The sequence below is a fragment of the Cydia pomonella genome, chromosome 5 (genome assembly GCF_033807575.1).
Source record: "Cydia pomonella isolate Wapato2018A chromosome 5, ilCydPomo1, whole genome shotgun sequence".
Lineage (NCBI taxonomy): Eukaryota > Metazoa > Arthropoda > Insecta > Lepidoptera > Tortricidae > Cydia > Cydia pomonella.
The window spans coordinates 13,261,699-13,279,291 of NC_084707.1; the positions used below are offsets into that span (position 1 = coordinate 13,261,699).

Sequence of the window (17,593 nt, forward strand, 5' to 3'; positions counted from 1 at the left end):
CTGTCTGTCTGTCGTCGCTAATTATCTCGAGGACCTAACTTAAGCTATCGATTTGAAATTTGGAATAGTTACAAACAACGCTAACCCACCAGAAACATTTAAAGAATTTATTTTTATTAAGTATGGAAAATGCCCAATATGCAGAGGGGTAAAATTTCAAAATCTAGTCGCTAGGTCAAGTGGGGTCAATATTATTTGAAAGAGCTTAAATTGTACATTCTAAAAGATATTTTTGTTTTTTTCCATAATGAAAAAAAATATTTATGAAGATAAATGTAAAAAAACATTCCCCCTCCTTATCTCCGCAGTTTACCGAAGAAAAAATATGTATTTTTTAACGTAATATTAACATTACTATTAATTTTACAGGCAAAATATAATCAGACCTCTATCTAGGTAACTTTTTTTTAAATAAACAAAAAACATTTCCGATTTCATTTGCAATTTAAACAACTTTCCGTGTGTTTATTATTACACTTAAAATTTCATAGAGATTTCAATTTCAATTTTAAAGACACCTTTTTTTCAAATAAAAGAACAATCGTTGAAATTGGCTCGGTTAACATGATAGAGATGTGCATTACATTGCGCAAATTAGTTAGACACTTTGCCGATAGATGGCGTACTTCTGATCAAAAGTCTTCCGCCTTTATAGTTACACGAGATAATTCAAAGTTTGTGCGGAACCCGCGGTGCGCGAGTAATACGAACTCTCACTTGAGTTGACCGGTTTTTTGTTATGGTTATGCGACAGAAATATATATCAATTTTGTGATTCTTGACGTTCGAAATTTTATACGATCTCAAAAAAGGATATCAGGATTTATAATAATATAACCCATTAAGACTCTGTATAAAAATAATTAAGGGGTCTTTTTATTAGGGTATTCGCTCCTCTTGTATCTATAGAGAATCTGGTCGCGTAGCCAACATGCAAATCGCTTCCGCTGCGATCGAAACGCAACTGTCACTATCGCACTAATATGGAAGAGTGATAGAGAGACACAAAGCGTTTCGTTGTCGTAGCGATAGCGATTGTCACCTTGGCTAAGCCGGCTGACTAGCATATCTAAGCAATATTTAGTATTCAAAATTCATATAAATACGACTAATACCAAAATATGTACGAGTATTTCATTTATTAATTTGAAATCATTCTTTTTTATATATATTTATAATTATAGTTGAAAATACCTATTGCTTATGAATTGCTTTACTCGTAATACTTAAAAGAAATAAATATTAAAGGACATTATTACACAAATTGACTAATTGAATTGGATGTAAGATTTATTTGGGAGTCCAATCAAATATTCGTAATGCAAAGGATCAAGTGAACAAATTTGAAATTCCAATTAACCTATTAATATTGTTCTATCCTTCAAACTGTGTTGAAGTTATGCTATAGATTTAAGACTTGAAATCTTTGAAATCTACATAAATAGGTACGTAAATTCAATGTTATCTTTAATATCTCTAGTTGTATGTCTTAAGAAATATAACTGGGGATTAAAATTTACTTTATACTGTTAACAATTGACTAAAATTTTGACGAGAATTCGTCATTAGAGGGACCTTGAATTTGCTAATGAAAGTTAATTAGGTGTTTATAGACGTATTCTTTCAGGTCTTTGTTGTCTTGAGTTAAATATAATTAGACATTTCTGTTAGGTAAATGGAAACACTTCCAAAGTTGCTAAGTGTGTGGTTGTCGTTGCAACTGCCGTGAGAGTACTGAGAGTTGTCTAGTTGAAGGAATGAAAACAAAAATCTTCAGTATTTGATTGACGACCGGTTTGGCCTAGTGGGTAGTGACCCTGCCTACGAAGCTGATGGTCCCGGGTTCAAATCCTGGTAAGAGCATTTATTTGTGTGATGAGCATGGATATTTGTTCCTGAGTCATGGGTGTTTTCTATGTATTTAAGTATTTATAAATATTTATATATTATATATATCGTTGTCTAAGTACCCTCAACACAAGCCTTATTGAGCTTACTGTGGGACTTAGTCAAGTTGTGTATAAATGTCCTATAATATTTATTTATTTATTTAGACTTATTTATAAAATTTTGACTGTATGCCATTGAGTCATTGTTCCTGTCCTAAAAAAACAATTCCACGCTTATTTTAATGTTTTTTTTTTTGTATTTTAATATAATTTATCAAAACGTTTATTTTTTATCGGGTCTATCGTGAATTTATTTTGTTACCTTTATTTTCGACGTATCGACGCAGATTTCAATGGTCGCAAAGGTGTGTTAACAAATATTCAAACGTAGTTTCACTCGGGTCTTGTCGGATGCTTTTTATCGGATATAGGTCCGACACTATCGGAAGCATTTAATCGGATGTCAGATATAGATCCTACATGCGGAATATTCCAATTTTCTAATTTAAAGCTGTATGATGAAAGCCATAGTAAAGGGCATCCAAATCGTGTACAAGAATGGTCGCTCGAGCGGCGGTGGCCAGCGGACTTCTGGCGTGACGCCCTTGTCAACACACAAATGAAAAAATACCTATGATTTGATTTATTTAGGCAACTAGTGACCCACTAACCCGTCGATAAATACCTTAAAACTGGTATACTAGTCGTCGGCCAATTGTAAAATCCGCCAAATCATACCATTCCTAGGCATATCATGAAACGCTGCTATTTAATACGCCAAATAAAACGACCTACTTCATATGTAAAGGGATTAAGACAGTTAAAGATCTTGGCATAATTTTTTACTCTAAACATACATTTAACGAGCTTATAACAACTCTCGCTGCAGATTTTTACAAAAAAATGGGTTTCATCATCCGTCATTCGAAAAACATTAATGACCCCAAAGTTGTTCATCTATTATACATTGCATTAGTTAGAAGTAAGATTGAATCGGATTCTTTAATCTGGAGCCCTCATGAAAAATCCTACACCTTGCTTTTAAAACGATAAAAAAAGGTTTCCTCCGCTGACGCAAACGGGTATTATGTCCCCTTTTTATATCCAACCAAATTTTTACTGGGTATGCTAGGCTAGAGATAAGGCGTAATGTCAACTTAATGTCTGCTGCATCTCGAATATTAAGAGGGGAGTCTGACTGCTTGGACTTGATGGCGAAGACAACTACCTTTTTTGTTCCCGACAGCTACTTACGTGGTCATAGCCGTCGCCTCCTAGCGAATGGAACCTTTCACCAGTACTCTTCAAACGTCCGCTCCCGGACACTCCTCATTTTTTTTCATCTGACTGCGACTTGTTTGCTGATAAAAATCATAAACTTTTTAAAGGTTTTTTACGTTTTTGTGAATCAAAAGCTCATTAATTATTCTCATATTTATCGTATAATTTTATTACCTAGCTTATAGAGTCTGGCTACCGAAATATTACACAAATTTTTGGCGGGAAATTAAAAAAATCTTGGGCTGGTCACACTTTGTGTAGTAGAAATTATAGTTTCGATACTAGAACATATTTTTGATGTACCCAAGGAAATCAGTTAAATATACGTTGACGTGCACTCAAAGTCAGCTCACATAATTTTTACCACTATGTAAAATACAAAACTTACATAGACATGTTTCGCCAAGATATTTTTTATATATTTTATATTGTTAAATCAAATTACTACTGACCAGTCACTTCACTCCGCAAATTTCTTCTAAATATTTGCGGACCCCACTCGGTGTAGTCATTATTAATATTATTTAAAATAAACCGCTAACAATTTGAATGAATGACGTAAATTGACACCAGCCTTTAGATTTTTTTTTTAATCATAGACAATTGGTGATAGGTACAACAAGGAAAAATCTGTCAACAATATTTGGCTAGCCAGACTATAGCTCTATTACTACTTAATTTCACAGCGCATTGCAGCCCCTTAGCTGTAATGCTGTAAAATTGTATTTCAATAAATATCAATATTTATATATAAATAAAGGTAATAATTTTAAGATTAGTTTTATTTATTTTTAGATTTAGATCTTAAGTTTTATATGTATTATGTTGTGTTACTTATTCATTGTAATGTTTTTTTAACTTTTAAGTGTACAAATTTTATAAGTACTATCAAAATACATAAACTGTAGTCTGAATATTGTATTAGCTTGCCTTTAAGATAAAAGTTATAAAATGCTTTATGAAACAGTAAATTGACTGAGCTAGTAGCTAAACGAAAATCGACTACAAAATAAGATTTGCTAGAATTGTATACTTTTTAAACTCTTTTACTTTCAGAGCAAATATAAACTTTTCGAGAAAATCAGGATTTGATCGCACTTTTAAACATAAATCTAGAAGGCCACCTTTATTAAACTTCGAAACTTATATGAACTATTTTCATTCAACTTTAAAAAAAATAAACTTTAAACTATCGAATAAATTTCTTGAATTAACATTTAGTAGTTCGTTTGTTTGTTTTACTTGGGAACAAATTTGTTTTTGAAATACTCGTACTAATATTAGATACAAGAGCAAGCAAAAAATTCTTAAAATTGGGATCTAAGGAATCTTAAGAGGCTGTCAACACCCAATGTCCTTGAAATTGATGTTACTTAAACAGTTTTTTAAGAAAGACTATTTGTTTTAGTCAAGTAAGAAAAATATATGTTCATATTAATTATATTTCAAAGACCGTGGTTGTACTCGATACATGATTGAACGAAATCGGCTCGATAGAAAATAATTGCAAAGATTGGTCTTAAAATCACAATTAAACGGTTTTATGTCTTTATTGTTTTGACTTATGGGTCTGCAATTAAAATCACAATTTTAAAACATTTATATCTAAACCGTGGTTGAGTAAAATATTACACTAATAATCCACTTTTTTTTATTTAAATATTTTTCTTATTATTCCCTCGCCCAGGCCCAGTAACATGCGACAGTGCTATCTCATTTACTCCGATAGAAATAGACAGTGTGCGCGCTTTAGGTATTGACAGCCTCTTAGCGTTGCGAGGGTTTCAAGGAAAGAGAGTAAACCAAGTAAACCAAGTGAATGAAACACAACAGTTTTTACCACACCAACGCGAAAAATATACGAACCGTATAACATTAAAAATCGAATTCAAATAAATTCTATTGAATATTTATCATTCAACTAAGTATTTTATTGATACCACGAAATACAAGTACCTAAATAAAGTATAATATAAACACTTAAATTCAAAACTTATAAACAAAACATTGCCCTAAATCCTGGTCGCTCGATAGGGTGCCAGCCAGCTTCATTGCCCCACTGGATAGCAATGCTGATCCACTGAGCGAAATATTGGCCAACTCTCTGGTCACTATAAGCTTCTATATAAGGCGCTTTAACAGCTCCTCATAGCTGGGGAGCCGACGGTGCATAGACCAAAGTCAACCAACGGGGCTAAGAGATATCACAGTTTGAATATTTCTGAATGAATGTGTTTTTTACATCCATTTTTTAAAGCTCGAGTGCGTCCAATTTAGCATATTTCGCTTCCCTACTATTAACAATACTTTATTTAAGTGTATTATTAAAATAATGGCAACGGAGGGCTATATGGGGACGGCGTGAGAGAGAAAGAAAGAAAAAATATTCCAACAACGAAAAATATAGGGTAAAAGCGCTGAGCGCAGTAAACTTCATAAACGATTTTTAATACTTCGGTGCGCAAATCGGCAATATTTTTTTATTTCGTTATTCTTACAAAATTCCCTCCAATATAAAACTAAAATAAAATGCGTCAAGTAAGTCAAATCGCGATTTTTTTCTTTGTGACCCTGCCACTCGTTTACGGATCGCTAAAATTGTCAGATTATTGAAATGGGCACTATTTAACAAGTATCAATTCATCTAGTATTTTATGCAACAGTTGTATAAGAAGGGTCAAAAAAGGCGAGTGGCGTGAGTTACAATGTGAGCCGGAGCCGAAGGCGTAGGCGAACATTGTAAAGGAATACGCCACGAGAATTTTTTGACCTACTTATACAACGTTGCATACAATATTTTTCCTACGAGTCAACAAAAATAAATCTTAATTTAGGTAAACAAATTACAGCAAAAGTATATAGCCAAGACGCGCGAGCATACCTTGTTACGCGCCCGGCCCGCCCCGGGCCGCGGCCGGCCGGTCAGCGACACCTCGTAACTCATGAGGCCCTGGTACTTGCTACTTGCTAAATTAATATTTTGGACAGTTTTTTCTCAATTTTGGCCACCGTAGGCTACGGAGACTAACAACCAACGCTAAGCGGTCTTCGTAGTCTATGGGTGTTGCTATATTACGGGTGTCACATGCGTGTTTCTGACTTATGAAGTAATTATTTTTACTATGCAACCAAATGAATATTTTGTAAGTTGGCAGCAATGCACTTAGTTTAAAACTGTATTCGTTTTGGTTTTGTTAGGTTGGTAGCCATTAATCGCAGTAACGTTATAGCGTATAAAAGCACAAGAGCTTTTATGAGGAATAGACAATATAGACTTTTCTTGAAACCTTTTATGTATGTTCTTATATTCGTGTTAATGAATGCATAAATGACAGATAACAGTAGAGGAGTAGGAAAATATCTTAATCTGACGCGCTCGAGTATTGCAAGGTGGCAATTTTTTTTACTATTCTGAGCGGCTGTCCTGGACTTCCGGCTCGGTTTCAAGGACTCATACTTGGTGGACATACTCAGCAGGGATGCAAGGTATCTCCTTTTTGGCTCCCCAACAGGCCCCCACGGCCCCAAGGTTTCAACCCCAAACGCCGCAAATATGTATTATTGTAATTCAACACTTAAAAGTCCATCCTACCATCGAGCGTAAGGAAACAACTCAAAATTTGCATGAAATTAGTTTGAAACACTCTAAAGGGATAAAATGCTACTGTTAGCAGTTTTTGTACTGCTATCTCGTATTCTAAAAATACATTAACATAACTTAACTAAATGGAGTGGGGGGCACATTGATGAGAGCTAATCCGGGATAATGGACTTAATTATCTTAAAATAGGTGGTAAGTAAGGTCTCTAGGTCAATCTGAGAGGTTATGGAGTTTTGGTCGATTTTATTCATCACCGGATATAAGAAACAAATTAACTTCCAACAATTTTACAATTCCATTAAAATCTTAGGAAATTACCTTGTGGACGGAACTTTTACCTTTGTTATTGACCGATGGTTTTCTGCCTTGTTTTAATAATCATGAAGCTAATCAAGACTATAAGGAATGCTCGAACTTGGCGCCGTGTTTTAATTATTCAGGCGAACATTCTAACGAACACTGATATCAGAATTATATTTGCATCATGATTAACAGGCATTTTATGATTTTAATTATGGGATATTAATTCGATCTTGATGAGATTAAAACCTCTACCAATCACAAACTAGCTTTGAAATACAGACAGTTTATTAATACGTGCAAAATAAGTCGGAATGCAAACATTATGTTTTATTACAGTGGAAATCTTCTTCGAACCAATTCACACTTTTCAGCGCTGTATTTAATTCCTCACGTCCAAAAATCAAACGCACTTGCGCAGAGCATGCATATTCATACCACACGACACACGACAATGCTTTTATTGCGATAAAGGAAATGTGGGCTATTCTCTCACAAAATGTCAACAAGGCTATTCATACTTGGAAGTATTTCATAATTAAAATAAACGGGATTCAATGGCGTATTTACATGCTCAAATATTACCTTGATCCTGCATATATTATATGCATAGTACGAGTATAATGATTGCGACCGTAGACGACGTGGATTAAGACGAAAGTGGAGGACCCGCGCTGATTCGCTTTTTCATACAAACGTAGTCAGCATTTTCCTCTTTCAACGGAACGGATATCAACCACAGATATGCCCTTACGTTTGATTTTTTTTAATTATTATATGAGTTGGGACCTTTTAAAAACTTGTATGAAATCAGTTTTTCGCTCACAGTTTTCACCATAATCAAAAAAAGTCAAACGTAGGGGCAAGCTATGGTTAATATACTTCCAATTATGTAAAACATTTCCATAATGTCAAAATCCAGAGAGGAAAATGGGGACTACGTTTGTATGGAGAAACGGCCGTCCTTTTTCCTCTTAAGGGTCTCCCCAAACCAGTCGACGCGGAGTCGGCTTTCGCCGAGTGTTTTACACCACACTATTCGCATTTAGCCGATCGACCGTCTCCGCGGTCGGACACCTGCGTTTAGCAGTCTCATCCTCCTTGCGGCCGTAGAGACGCCCGATCGCCTGCGACTTGCTATCGCAACAGTTGTAAAGCGACGGTCGGCTCTCCCGTGCTCCGTCCTGCCGTCGAGACGTCAGACAGCACACGTACAGCCGTTGAGTCCGACGAACAGATGTAGGACAGCGGGTGATCGGCAATCGTAAATCTCATTTTTGGAGACTGGTTGTTAGTAACAACCTGAGTTTGAAATTGAACAGACCTGTAAGATTATTTTCCTTGGTAATTGTTACATATTATATAATAACCTGTGATGATGGATATTTTACGTAGACGGGCATGGAAAAAAAGGCTTACCAGCATTTTTACCGTCATCGGCTCTGTTCGGCCGTCGTCAGCTATGTTCGGCCGTCGAAGACGCTGAACGGCTTCCGCCAGCTCTGACCGGTCCATATCGTAGGTACTCGGCCGTGATCGGAGCCGTTCAACTCTTTCCGGCACCGTACGGCGGTATAAGGAGATTTATGAATGCGAACGTGTGCGGTAGGCTGCAAACAGCGTCGTACGAATGCGAACAGCTTTACGGCAAAACGCCGTTTTCCCGTCGAAAGACGTCGTTTCGCGTGGGCCGAGCCGATTTACGACTTATTCGCTCTTATTGCGTTGACATAAAGCTTTTTCCGTACGCGATTTGCCGAAACGGCGTCGACTAGTTTGGGGAGACCCTAATAAGGTAGATATTTACAACGTCAATATGCTATAACATCGGTGATTGCGATATTTAACTCTGATGGTAATTAATGAAACGGTTTAATTACTTCGAATTTAAACTGTCGTGAGTCATACTAATATTAAGTTAATTTTACGGTTCATGTCACTCACGTGGCATGACGATGACGCCAAGGTCTCCAGTTTCAAGCACTAACAGTGCATGAGTAGTGTTCACGATAGCCGCACGCCGCGTACTACCGCTCGTCGCGGAGCGCGCTGGGTGCGCGATGAGTTCACCGGTTGGGGTGAGGGTGACCACCGGCTATTGTGCAATACCTTGCACAACAGCACGTGCAACTGTAACGTGCAAATGGATGCTAGGTAGAGTCGTTAGATTTGTAGCTGGCCCCGAGGGGCTAATCTTTTGTCTATTGTTAACTAAAACCGCGCGTGCCACTACCTGGAAAAAAAGGGTCTGGTCACTTTAACCGGTTATTGAATTACAACTCCTATGGTAATTGAAATAAGATGCAAAATGAACAAATGGAAAAATAATTTGCGATTTCTTGTGTGGTCCCTCTACGGTTACTGAGTGCCGGAGAGTCGATCGCTACCAAACCAATCTGTGTCCTCGATATGCGGAACAAAGGCGCGTTATTGGAGAGCGCACAATCGCACATACACTGGTTTTTTGAGCGTTGGACTAGCCATAGCTCAGATGCCAATTAGAATTATACGACCCTCTTTTTGCAGGTAGTGGCACGCGCGGTTTCAGTTAACAATACACAAAAGATTTGCCGCTCGGGGCCAGCTTCAAATCGAACGAAGTACTGTACTGTTTTGTGCTTGAAAATGGAGACCTACCTATAGGCTCTCCGAAACATGTCGTGCGAGTAACTAAAAAATACGTAAGCTAAACCGTAAAGCTAGCTTAGTTTAATATCTTAACTATGCACTAGGTTAAAAGGGAAGCATAGCTTTTCGAATCTAACTAAATAACGCCAAGTTTTCTATGAAATCACATTTCGGGAGAAAACGTTTTCTACTAACTAAATCTTAACAAATCATTTTGGTGTTGATGTCGATCGCTTCAGCATAGTTAATACATATTCTAGGTCTTTATACCTAGGTTTCGAGTTTTGTAAAAAAAAAAAATCTTAGAAGAATGGAAAATATTCAGACGTGGAAAAACGTTTTCTCTTTTTGTGTGGACGATCACGTCCCTCTTAAGGCTAATGCAAAATTGTAGTATTTATATTGAATTTTACACGTTTTAATCAAGGGCATATGCCATGAAAAAATCACACGGAAACTTAACTATATATGCATATGCAGACTCTATCCAAAACCTTAAAAGAATAAAGATAGCGCAAAAGAAAAATATCACAAAAACATGTCTACTTTTCATTTATTTTCGATTGTATATCGTTACCCAGCATACTCGTATTTAAGGATGACTCACGCTAGACCGGGCCGGGGCCGGGCCGGAGCTTCCGGCGCTTCGTTATCTATGGAAAGCACCGCGCGATCACCGATCAGCCGTCATAGAAAATTACGTGCTCCAGCTCGACCCCGGCCCGGTCTAGCGTAAGTCATCCTTTATTCCTTCCAAGAAACGAGACTTGACTTTTGCCGATGAATAGGTAAATATTTTTTGCTCTAATGTCATTCAGGACTTGTCTAGGTTAGGGACTATTTTGCGCTCACGAATTAATTAGTCAATTACAAATAGCATCAATCCGCAAAAGTAAGCAGTGTTCCCCAGGCCGTCATTTGTTCTGCCGCCTATGTTTACCAACTTCATTAATTTGCCAAATAGCGACGAAGCAGTTGGATACGATAAATGTTTGGACGAGGTACACTCGTTTTCTTGTAAATTGCCCGTTTTGAAACCGTTTTTGGTGTTTTCAAGGGCATTTAGGTGTTTAAATTATCTAAAAAAAATATGACGTATTCGTATTATTTTGTAATCGTGTTGATTCGTGTACACTTAAATGAATTTTAAATCCCACTCGTACTCATTTAGAGTGCGAGTGGGACGCACAGATATGGAGATTAAGTTCTCGGATGTAAATAATGAATGACATTTTCACTACAACTAGAACAATGTCGTTAACTACTTTCAGAATATGTGAAAGAGATGTGAGAGAGCAAACGCTACACATAATTCCCATCTCAGATTAGACTGCGTTCTCTATCCTATGGAAGCAGTGTAAATCCGTCTGCCATTTCCCATAGGTACGTTTAATCTCTGTGGTTAAAAATGTAAAACAGATTAGCAGACATTTATGACGTAGTCAATTAAACGATTTAAATCCCCTCTAAATTGTAGGAGGGTATCCAATTATAGGACCGGCAAGAAACTCGGCGGGACACATCGTTTCACAACATTACATCTTATAACTAACATGCATTAAATAAAAAAGCCAAAGTTTCGTTTCCCTTGACTGCGATCTCATGGGCACGCTGATGGCATTCGCGCGCAGTCTTAGCGCCGCACCTACAGGAACGTACCGACTCATTACAAACATATTGGTACTGATTCTAGAAAAACAGCAGCCTTTATACGTATCTCGTCGCCTCCCACTAGGGCCTCCAGTAGACGAGATGGCAGATTGGATGTCTGGAAATCAATTTTCGTGAATTGCATTAGGCTGTAAATACCTACCTAATTTAATATCGTCTTGTTAACTATTTATTGGTATAGGTACTAATGTTATTGTAGCCAGTAAATATTACGGCATGCTCGTAACGAGTCCCGTGTATAAAAAGTATGTATGATGTTGTTATCTTTATGCGCAGATAAAACGCATTAGCTTCCGTTTACGACCGACTTCTGCGCGTCAAGTAAACTATCATCGGATTAAACGAGCAACAAAGAAACGTACTTTTGAAAATGAACATTATTACGGCATATTGTTACGGTGATAAAATAACAGGCAGCGTTTCAGCAGCGCAAATCACAGGCGTGAGTTGCGATTACGACTGAAGTAATAACTCATAATGAAATGTTTTATTCAGAACCTAGCGTCATTCATTCAGTACTGTACATCCAGATGTTAAATATATTTATTTACAAAATTACCAAGCACAACACACCAATTTGGCTGTCTCATAAATGTCCTGTAATTTGTTTGAATAATTGAGGTAGATTATGTCTGTAGTCCACTCACATTACACGGGTACCATTTTGAATTTAGAATTTGTTGCACCATACACCACGGTAAACAATTGAATGCAGTTTTCCAATAGTAAAGTTGTTATGGCTCTTATTATGTTGTATGCGCAATACTCGTGATGACGGCTTCAGTGTTGCACGGACATTCAAACAAAATGAGCAGTAATACAATAAATACCTATTTACAGGTAATAACTACAAGACCGTAGCTGTCACCTTTGCTGGGAAAATTGAGCGTTAGATAGACAGCAAATAGTGCTTGAATAACAGTTAGGTACGTAGAGACTAAAACCTAAAAAGTAGAGATTTTCATGACTAAGTCTAACATTCGGCAAGTAACTCTAATTTTTAATAGATATACTACTTACTCGTATACTGAATCACGTACTTATTAAAAGAAACTTAACAATCGTCTCCTAAAGTAGATATCATGCAACTAGGGAAAAAAAAATATTATTTTTATTTTTGTTTCATTTTTAAGTACTTAGTCACACTATATAAAATATAATCAGAATTAAATGACATTTACTAAAAAAAGTGACCAAGACCTCCGGGGGCCGAGGCCGGGATCAAACAGGCGTCACCAGCTTACACGGCTAACGTCCTGAGCACTAGACCACCCGGTCACCGGAGGGCTTGCTAACATTTCTTTAGTAACTATATGGCATCTATATCAGTTTATAATTATAGTTACAAATATACTCTTACAAACAACACTCGTATAAATTCTTTTACGTCAGACTTATAATCGCAATCATGCTCGCTGTCTGATTTCATTTGGCCGGAGTGTGCACTCGCGTAGCCATATCGACCACCTGATTGACATTCGATTTGTTTTGTTCAGCCATCACCCTTGACCCAATAGTATTAACAAGATCATATAAAACATACAGGGACTAGCTAGACTTTACGTACATAGTGTATGTAAGTAGGATATGTATGCAATATTGGAACGAGAAATCGTATTGTATAGTAAGTTTCATTCCACCTGCGTAACTTCCATTTACCGATCCCGAAAGTAGTACCGTGTCATATGACAGAAGGTAAAATGATCTTGCAAATGGTATGAACGTGTGCATGCTAAGAACTCTTACCCACAGCTGCTACAAAATTGCATTTTAGTGGAAATTGCACAGATGGTCATGGCCTGATTCCTTTACTCCAAAGACAGGTACATACGAGTATAAGAAAAGTCAGAGAAAGTTTACGATATTCCACTTTAGGGAATTCTTATATTATCCAAATTAACCATCGAAGAATTTACGTTGAAGTGTCAATTAACTATCATTTATTTTTAATGGGACATCACTAATTAATATATTTAACTAATAGTTTGAAATGCCTGTGATTGTATTTTTAAGTTCGTAATCGCTTAATGTAAACTATGTAGTACCGAGTTTGGCGCGAGAGCTACGTAGTTTAACTTTTTCGTGAAATTGTATTGGTTTTTTTTATTTTCCGATTACAGAGTTAACTGTGTCTGTATCTTAAGGTGTTTTTGTGTGTGTTTCATAAGTACTTTATCTCGTTAAAAAGGAATTTACTATTTTTTGTGACATTATGAGTCTTAGTGAGGGAAAATACGACTCCAGTGGGAGCAGTGACAGTGATGACGAGTTAAGAATCGTTCGAGAATATAGAAACAGAAAACGGGTATGTTGACCAAAAACAAATATTAAAATCTCTTAAATATTTTCGTTTCCTTAAATATTTTTCTTCTTAGAAATGAAAAAGTATTCTTTATACTATTGTATACTTTCTGTTCTTCTTATTGTGTTCTTACCTTCTCGGACGAAAATGAGGATTAATTACGGGAAGTAATTATTTAAGGCCCCGTGAGTTCAGGTTCTTCTCTCACTCTCACTGAGTGCAAGCGCGAGCGAGACGGTTGTGCGTGCCCGGGATCGCGGATATCATGTTTTGGAATTTTATTTTTTTATTTTTACAAACGCCTCAATTTTTCAAAAACTTTGCTGTTGAACGGACTGCGTCTTATTTTGAGTGATTGGGTTTATAATTTGAATTTAATACTCAATACCCTCAGGAACGTGAGGTTAAAAAAGTGGCCAAGTGCGAGTCGGACTAGCCCATGAAGGGTTCCGTACCATTTATGACGTATTAAAAAAACTACTTACTAGATCTCGTTCAAACCAATTTTCGGTGGAAGTTTGCTCATCATATATTTTTTTTAGTTAGGTATATCATTCTCTTATTTTAGAAGTTACAGGGGGGACACATTTTACCACTTTGGAAGTGTCTCTCGCATTCAGTTTAGAAAAAAATTATATTAGAAACCTCAATATCATTTTTGAAGACCTATCCATAAATACCACACGTATAGGTTTGATGAAAAAAAAATCGAGTTTCAGTTCTAAGTATTTATTTTTTATTTTTTATTTTTGTGTGAAAATCTTAATGCGGTTCACAGAATACATCTACTTATCAAGTTTCAACAGTATAGTTCTTATAGTTTCGGAAAAAAGTGGCTGTGACATAAACGGACAGACAGACGGACATGACGAATCCATAAGGGTTCCGTTTTTTGCCATTTGGCTACGGAACCCTAAAAAGCCTTCTGTTTTATCATGAGCATCGTGCATGTATGAAAACGTGGTAAAAATGGTCCGTTGATCTAAGCGAATGATTTCATATGTCATATAACTAGGTATCATTATATATTTGTAAAATTAAAAGATACACTCATTGGAGTCGGAAGGTTGAGCAAGTTTTTTTTATGGAAGATAGGCAGGCGTTTGACCACGATCTCACCTGATGGTAAGTGATGATTCGGTCTACTATGAAGCACGCTTACCTATGAGATGCCTATTTACTCTAGCGTTGAAGAGATTCAGATTGTACTCATCACCATGCAGACCAATTTCTATTTCCAATCATACTGTATGTAATTTTCTAATTGAAAATATAGCTGTTGTATCGCTCCGTGGTCTAACACGAGCACTAATAAATAATCTAAAAAGATTTACATAACTCAATTCTATTAATAATACCCAAGCATAGCAAACCATCTCGAGGTCAGCTATTCTATTCCCAGTAATGTAAGTAAATTGCATTCTTACTCAAAGTATATCATGAATGTTAAGTCAGTTTAGTAAAGAAGGATTCTAAGAAGCCCGCACATTCACACATTTATCTGGGTCACTTTGGTTTTAAATGCAATACTTTAGATATTTTTTAACATTGTTTACTAAAATCGATTATGAATAGGAATTTATTAAGTGCACACTAACAACTTAATTAACATTAAAGTATGAACGAGACGCTCTGATTTACTCATTGCATCAAATTCAATACTTTTTTTTTATCAAGTTCAATACATTCAAGAAAGTGACAGGAGAGTATGCTTATCGCGTGTCCGCCATTGGTAGGTAAGGTAGGTACATTTGTGGTAACACGACCCAACTGTCAAATGTTACGACGACGACGACTTCAGCAGTGACGACAGATATTGTTATTTCGAAAATTTAATAGTCGGTATTTGGCAGCCACATGAACACTTGTGACAAAAGTAGCGGTATTTTAATAGTACATTATGATACAAGTGTGCTAAGTTGGTCATTACACACGAGGCGATATTGTGCGAATAAGCCGATGTGCGTAATGACCAATGCACACGCGTTTCATACGACGTTTTTCAACACACTTGCGAGGAAAGAACAAAACTTGTAATTTTTTTTTATCGAGGATAGGCAGGCGTTTGGCCACGATCACACCTGATAGTAAGTGATGATGCGGTCTACGGTGGAGCACGCTTACCTATGAGATACCTATTTACTCTAGCCTTGAAGAGATTTAGATTGTACTCATGCGGAAACAGACTCGGGCAGAGCATTCCACTCCTTGGCAGTTTGCATAAGGAATGTTGAAGCGTAACGCTTCGTGCGTATTTGTGGAATACTTACCATGAAGCGATGGCGAAGTGCCAATTGTCTGGTAGTCCGATGGTGAAATGGGGACGGAGGAATAAGGTTGTGCAATTCCTCGGCACACTCTCCGAAATGTATCCTATAAAAGATCGTTAGGCTGGCAACCTTGCGACGATGCTCCAGACTTTGAAGTCGAGCATTCGTCAGATCATCGTCATTAATGATTCTCTTGGTTCTCCTCTCGACTGACTCGAGCGCCTTAAGCTGGTATTTGGCTGAACCATCCCATAGATGTGAAGAGTAATCCACACACGATCGGACTTGTGCTTGGTAAAGGTGGAGCAGCTGCCTAGGTGTAAAATACTGCCTCACCTTGTTGAGGATGCCCAGCTTTTTTGCTGCTAACTGTGCTTTCGACTCTATGTGCGGGCCGAAGTTGAGTTTCGAAGTCAGCGAGATTCCGAGAAGCTCAAGATGGTCGGTTATCGGAAGGGATACATCTCGGAAAGTAGGAGTCAGATGGGATGGACTCCGTTTAGCGGAGATAAGATACGCCTGGGTCTTACTAGCATTGAACGAAACCAAATTGGCTTCACCTTAATCGGAGACTGCCTTCAGTGACACGATTATGTGTTCGACCATAGGCTCTCTGAGTATCTGTATTTGGGCTCCACTAGCTCGTGAATTGGGTATGTAGCTTTCAACAACCTTAGTGTCATCTGCATATCCGAACATACCTGGTTTCAGCAGGTCGTTTATGTGGAGCAGGAAAACGGTCGCTGAAAGCACAGACCCTTGGGGGACTCCGGCATTGATTGCCAATTGATCGGATGAGCAGCCATTAATGACAACCCGAATCGATCGATCCCTCAGAAAGTCTGATACCCAGACACAAAGACTAGGGGGTAGACCGAAGGATGGTAGCTTGCTAATAAGGCCCTGGTGCCAGACCCTATCGAAAGCCTTCGATATATCTAGAGAGACAGCTAAAGCCTCTCCATTCTTCTCGATGGCCTCCCTCCAGATGTGCGAGGCATACGCTAAAAGATCTCCGGTAGACCGGCCTCGGCGGAACCCGTACTGCCGGTCACTGAGCAGGTCGTTCGCTTCTAGGTATGCCAGGAGTCGATTATTCAGTACACGTTCCATACTCTGTACGGTCTATAGTTGGCAGAGTCAGCCCGGCTACCTTTTTTCGATACTGGTTGCACATTAGCAAGCTTCCAAGATTTCCGAACCTGACCGGTAGCCATTGAGAGGCGGAAGAGTCGTGTCAGTATGGGACATAGCTCAGGTGCACAGGTTTTAAGCACTATGGCTAAAATACCGTCACGACCACTTGTTTTGTTCACGTCCAGGTTTTGCAACACTTTGCGAACCTCCGTTTATATAGCTTAGCTTCACTTATATCGCCATATCCGCCTCGTACTAGTTTTGTCAAAACAGTAAAAGTACAATTTTCAAAATGGTGGCTTACAGTTTTAACATCGAATAATTGCACCAAAGCGTGCTGGGCTTGTAGGCACTTATTCGCCAGTTCATTGAAGTAAGCGTCGAACACGTTTTCCGAGAACGACTGGGCGGTTTTGCTGATTTTCCATTGAATAAAAGTTTCATTAATTATTTTTCACCCGATTTTGATGGTAAAAGGCTATCGTTCTCGGCTCTTGCCTCTATTAGTATTACT

At 37.6% G+C, this 17,593-nt stretch overlaps 1 protein-coding gene across 2 annotated transcripts in view; it reads left to right on the forward strand.

Moving 5' to 3' along the window:
* Nucleotides 1-17,593, forward strand: part of LOC133517750 (uncharacterized) — a 133,193-nt gene that overhangs the window by 24,321 nt on the left and 91,279 nt on the right. Inside the window, exon 1 of one of the 2 annotated variants that reach the window (XM_061851144.1) lies at nucleotides 13,437-13,675. The exons of the other annotated variant lie outside the window; for it this stretch is intronic. Coding sequence (XP_061707128.1) covers nucleotides 13,583-13,675 — 93 coding nt within the window. The 5' untranslated portion in view covers nucleotides 13,437-13,582. Of the gene's footprint in view, nucleotides 1-13,436; nucleotides 13,676-17,593 lie in introns of those variants that run through there. 2 annotated transcript variants of the gene reach the window in all.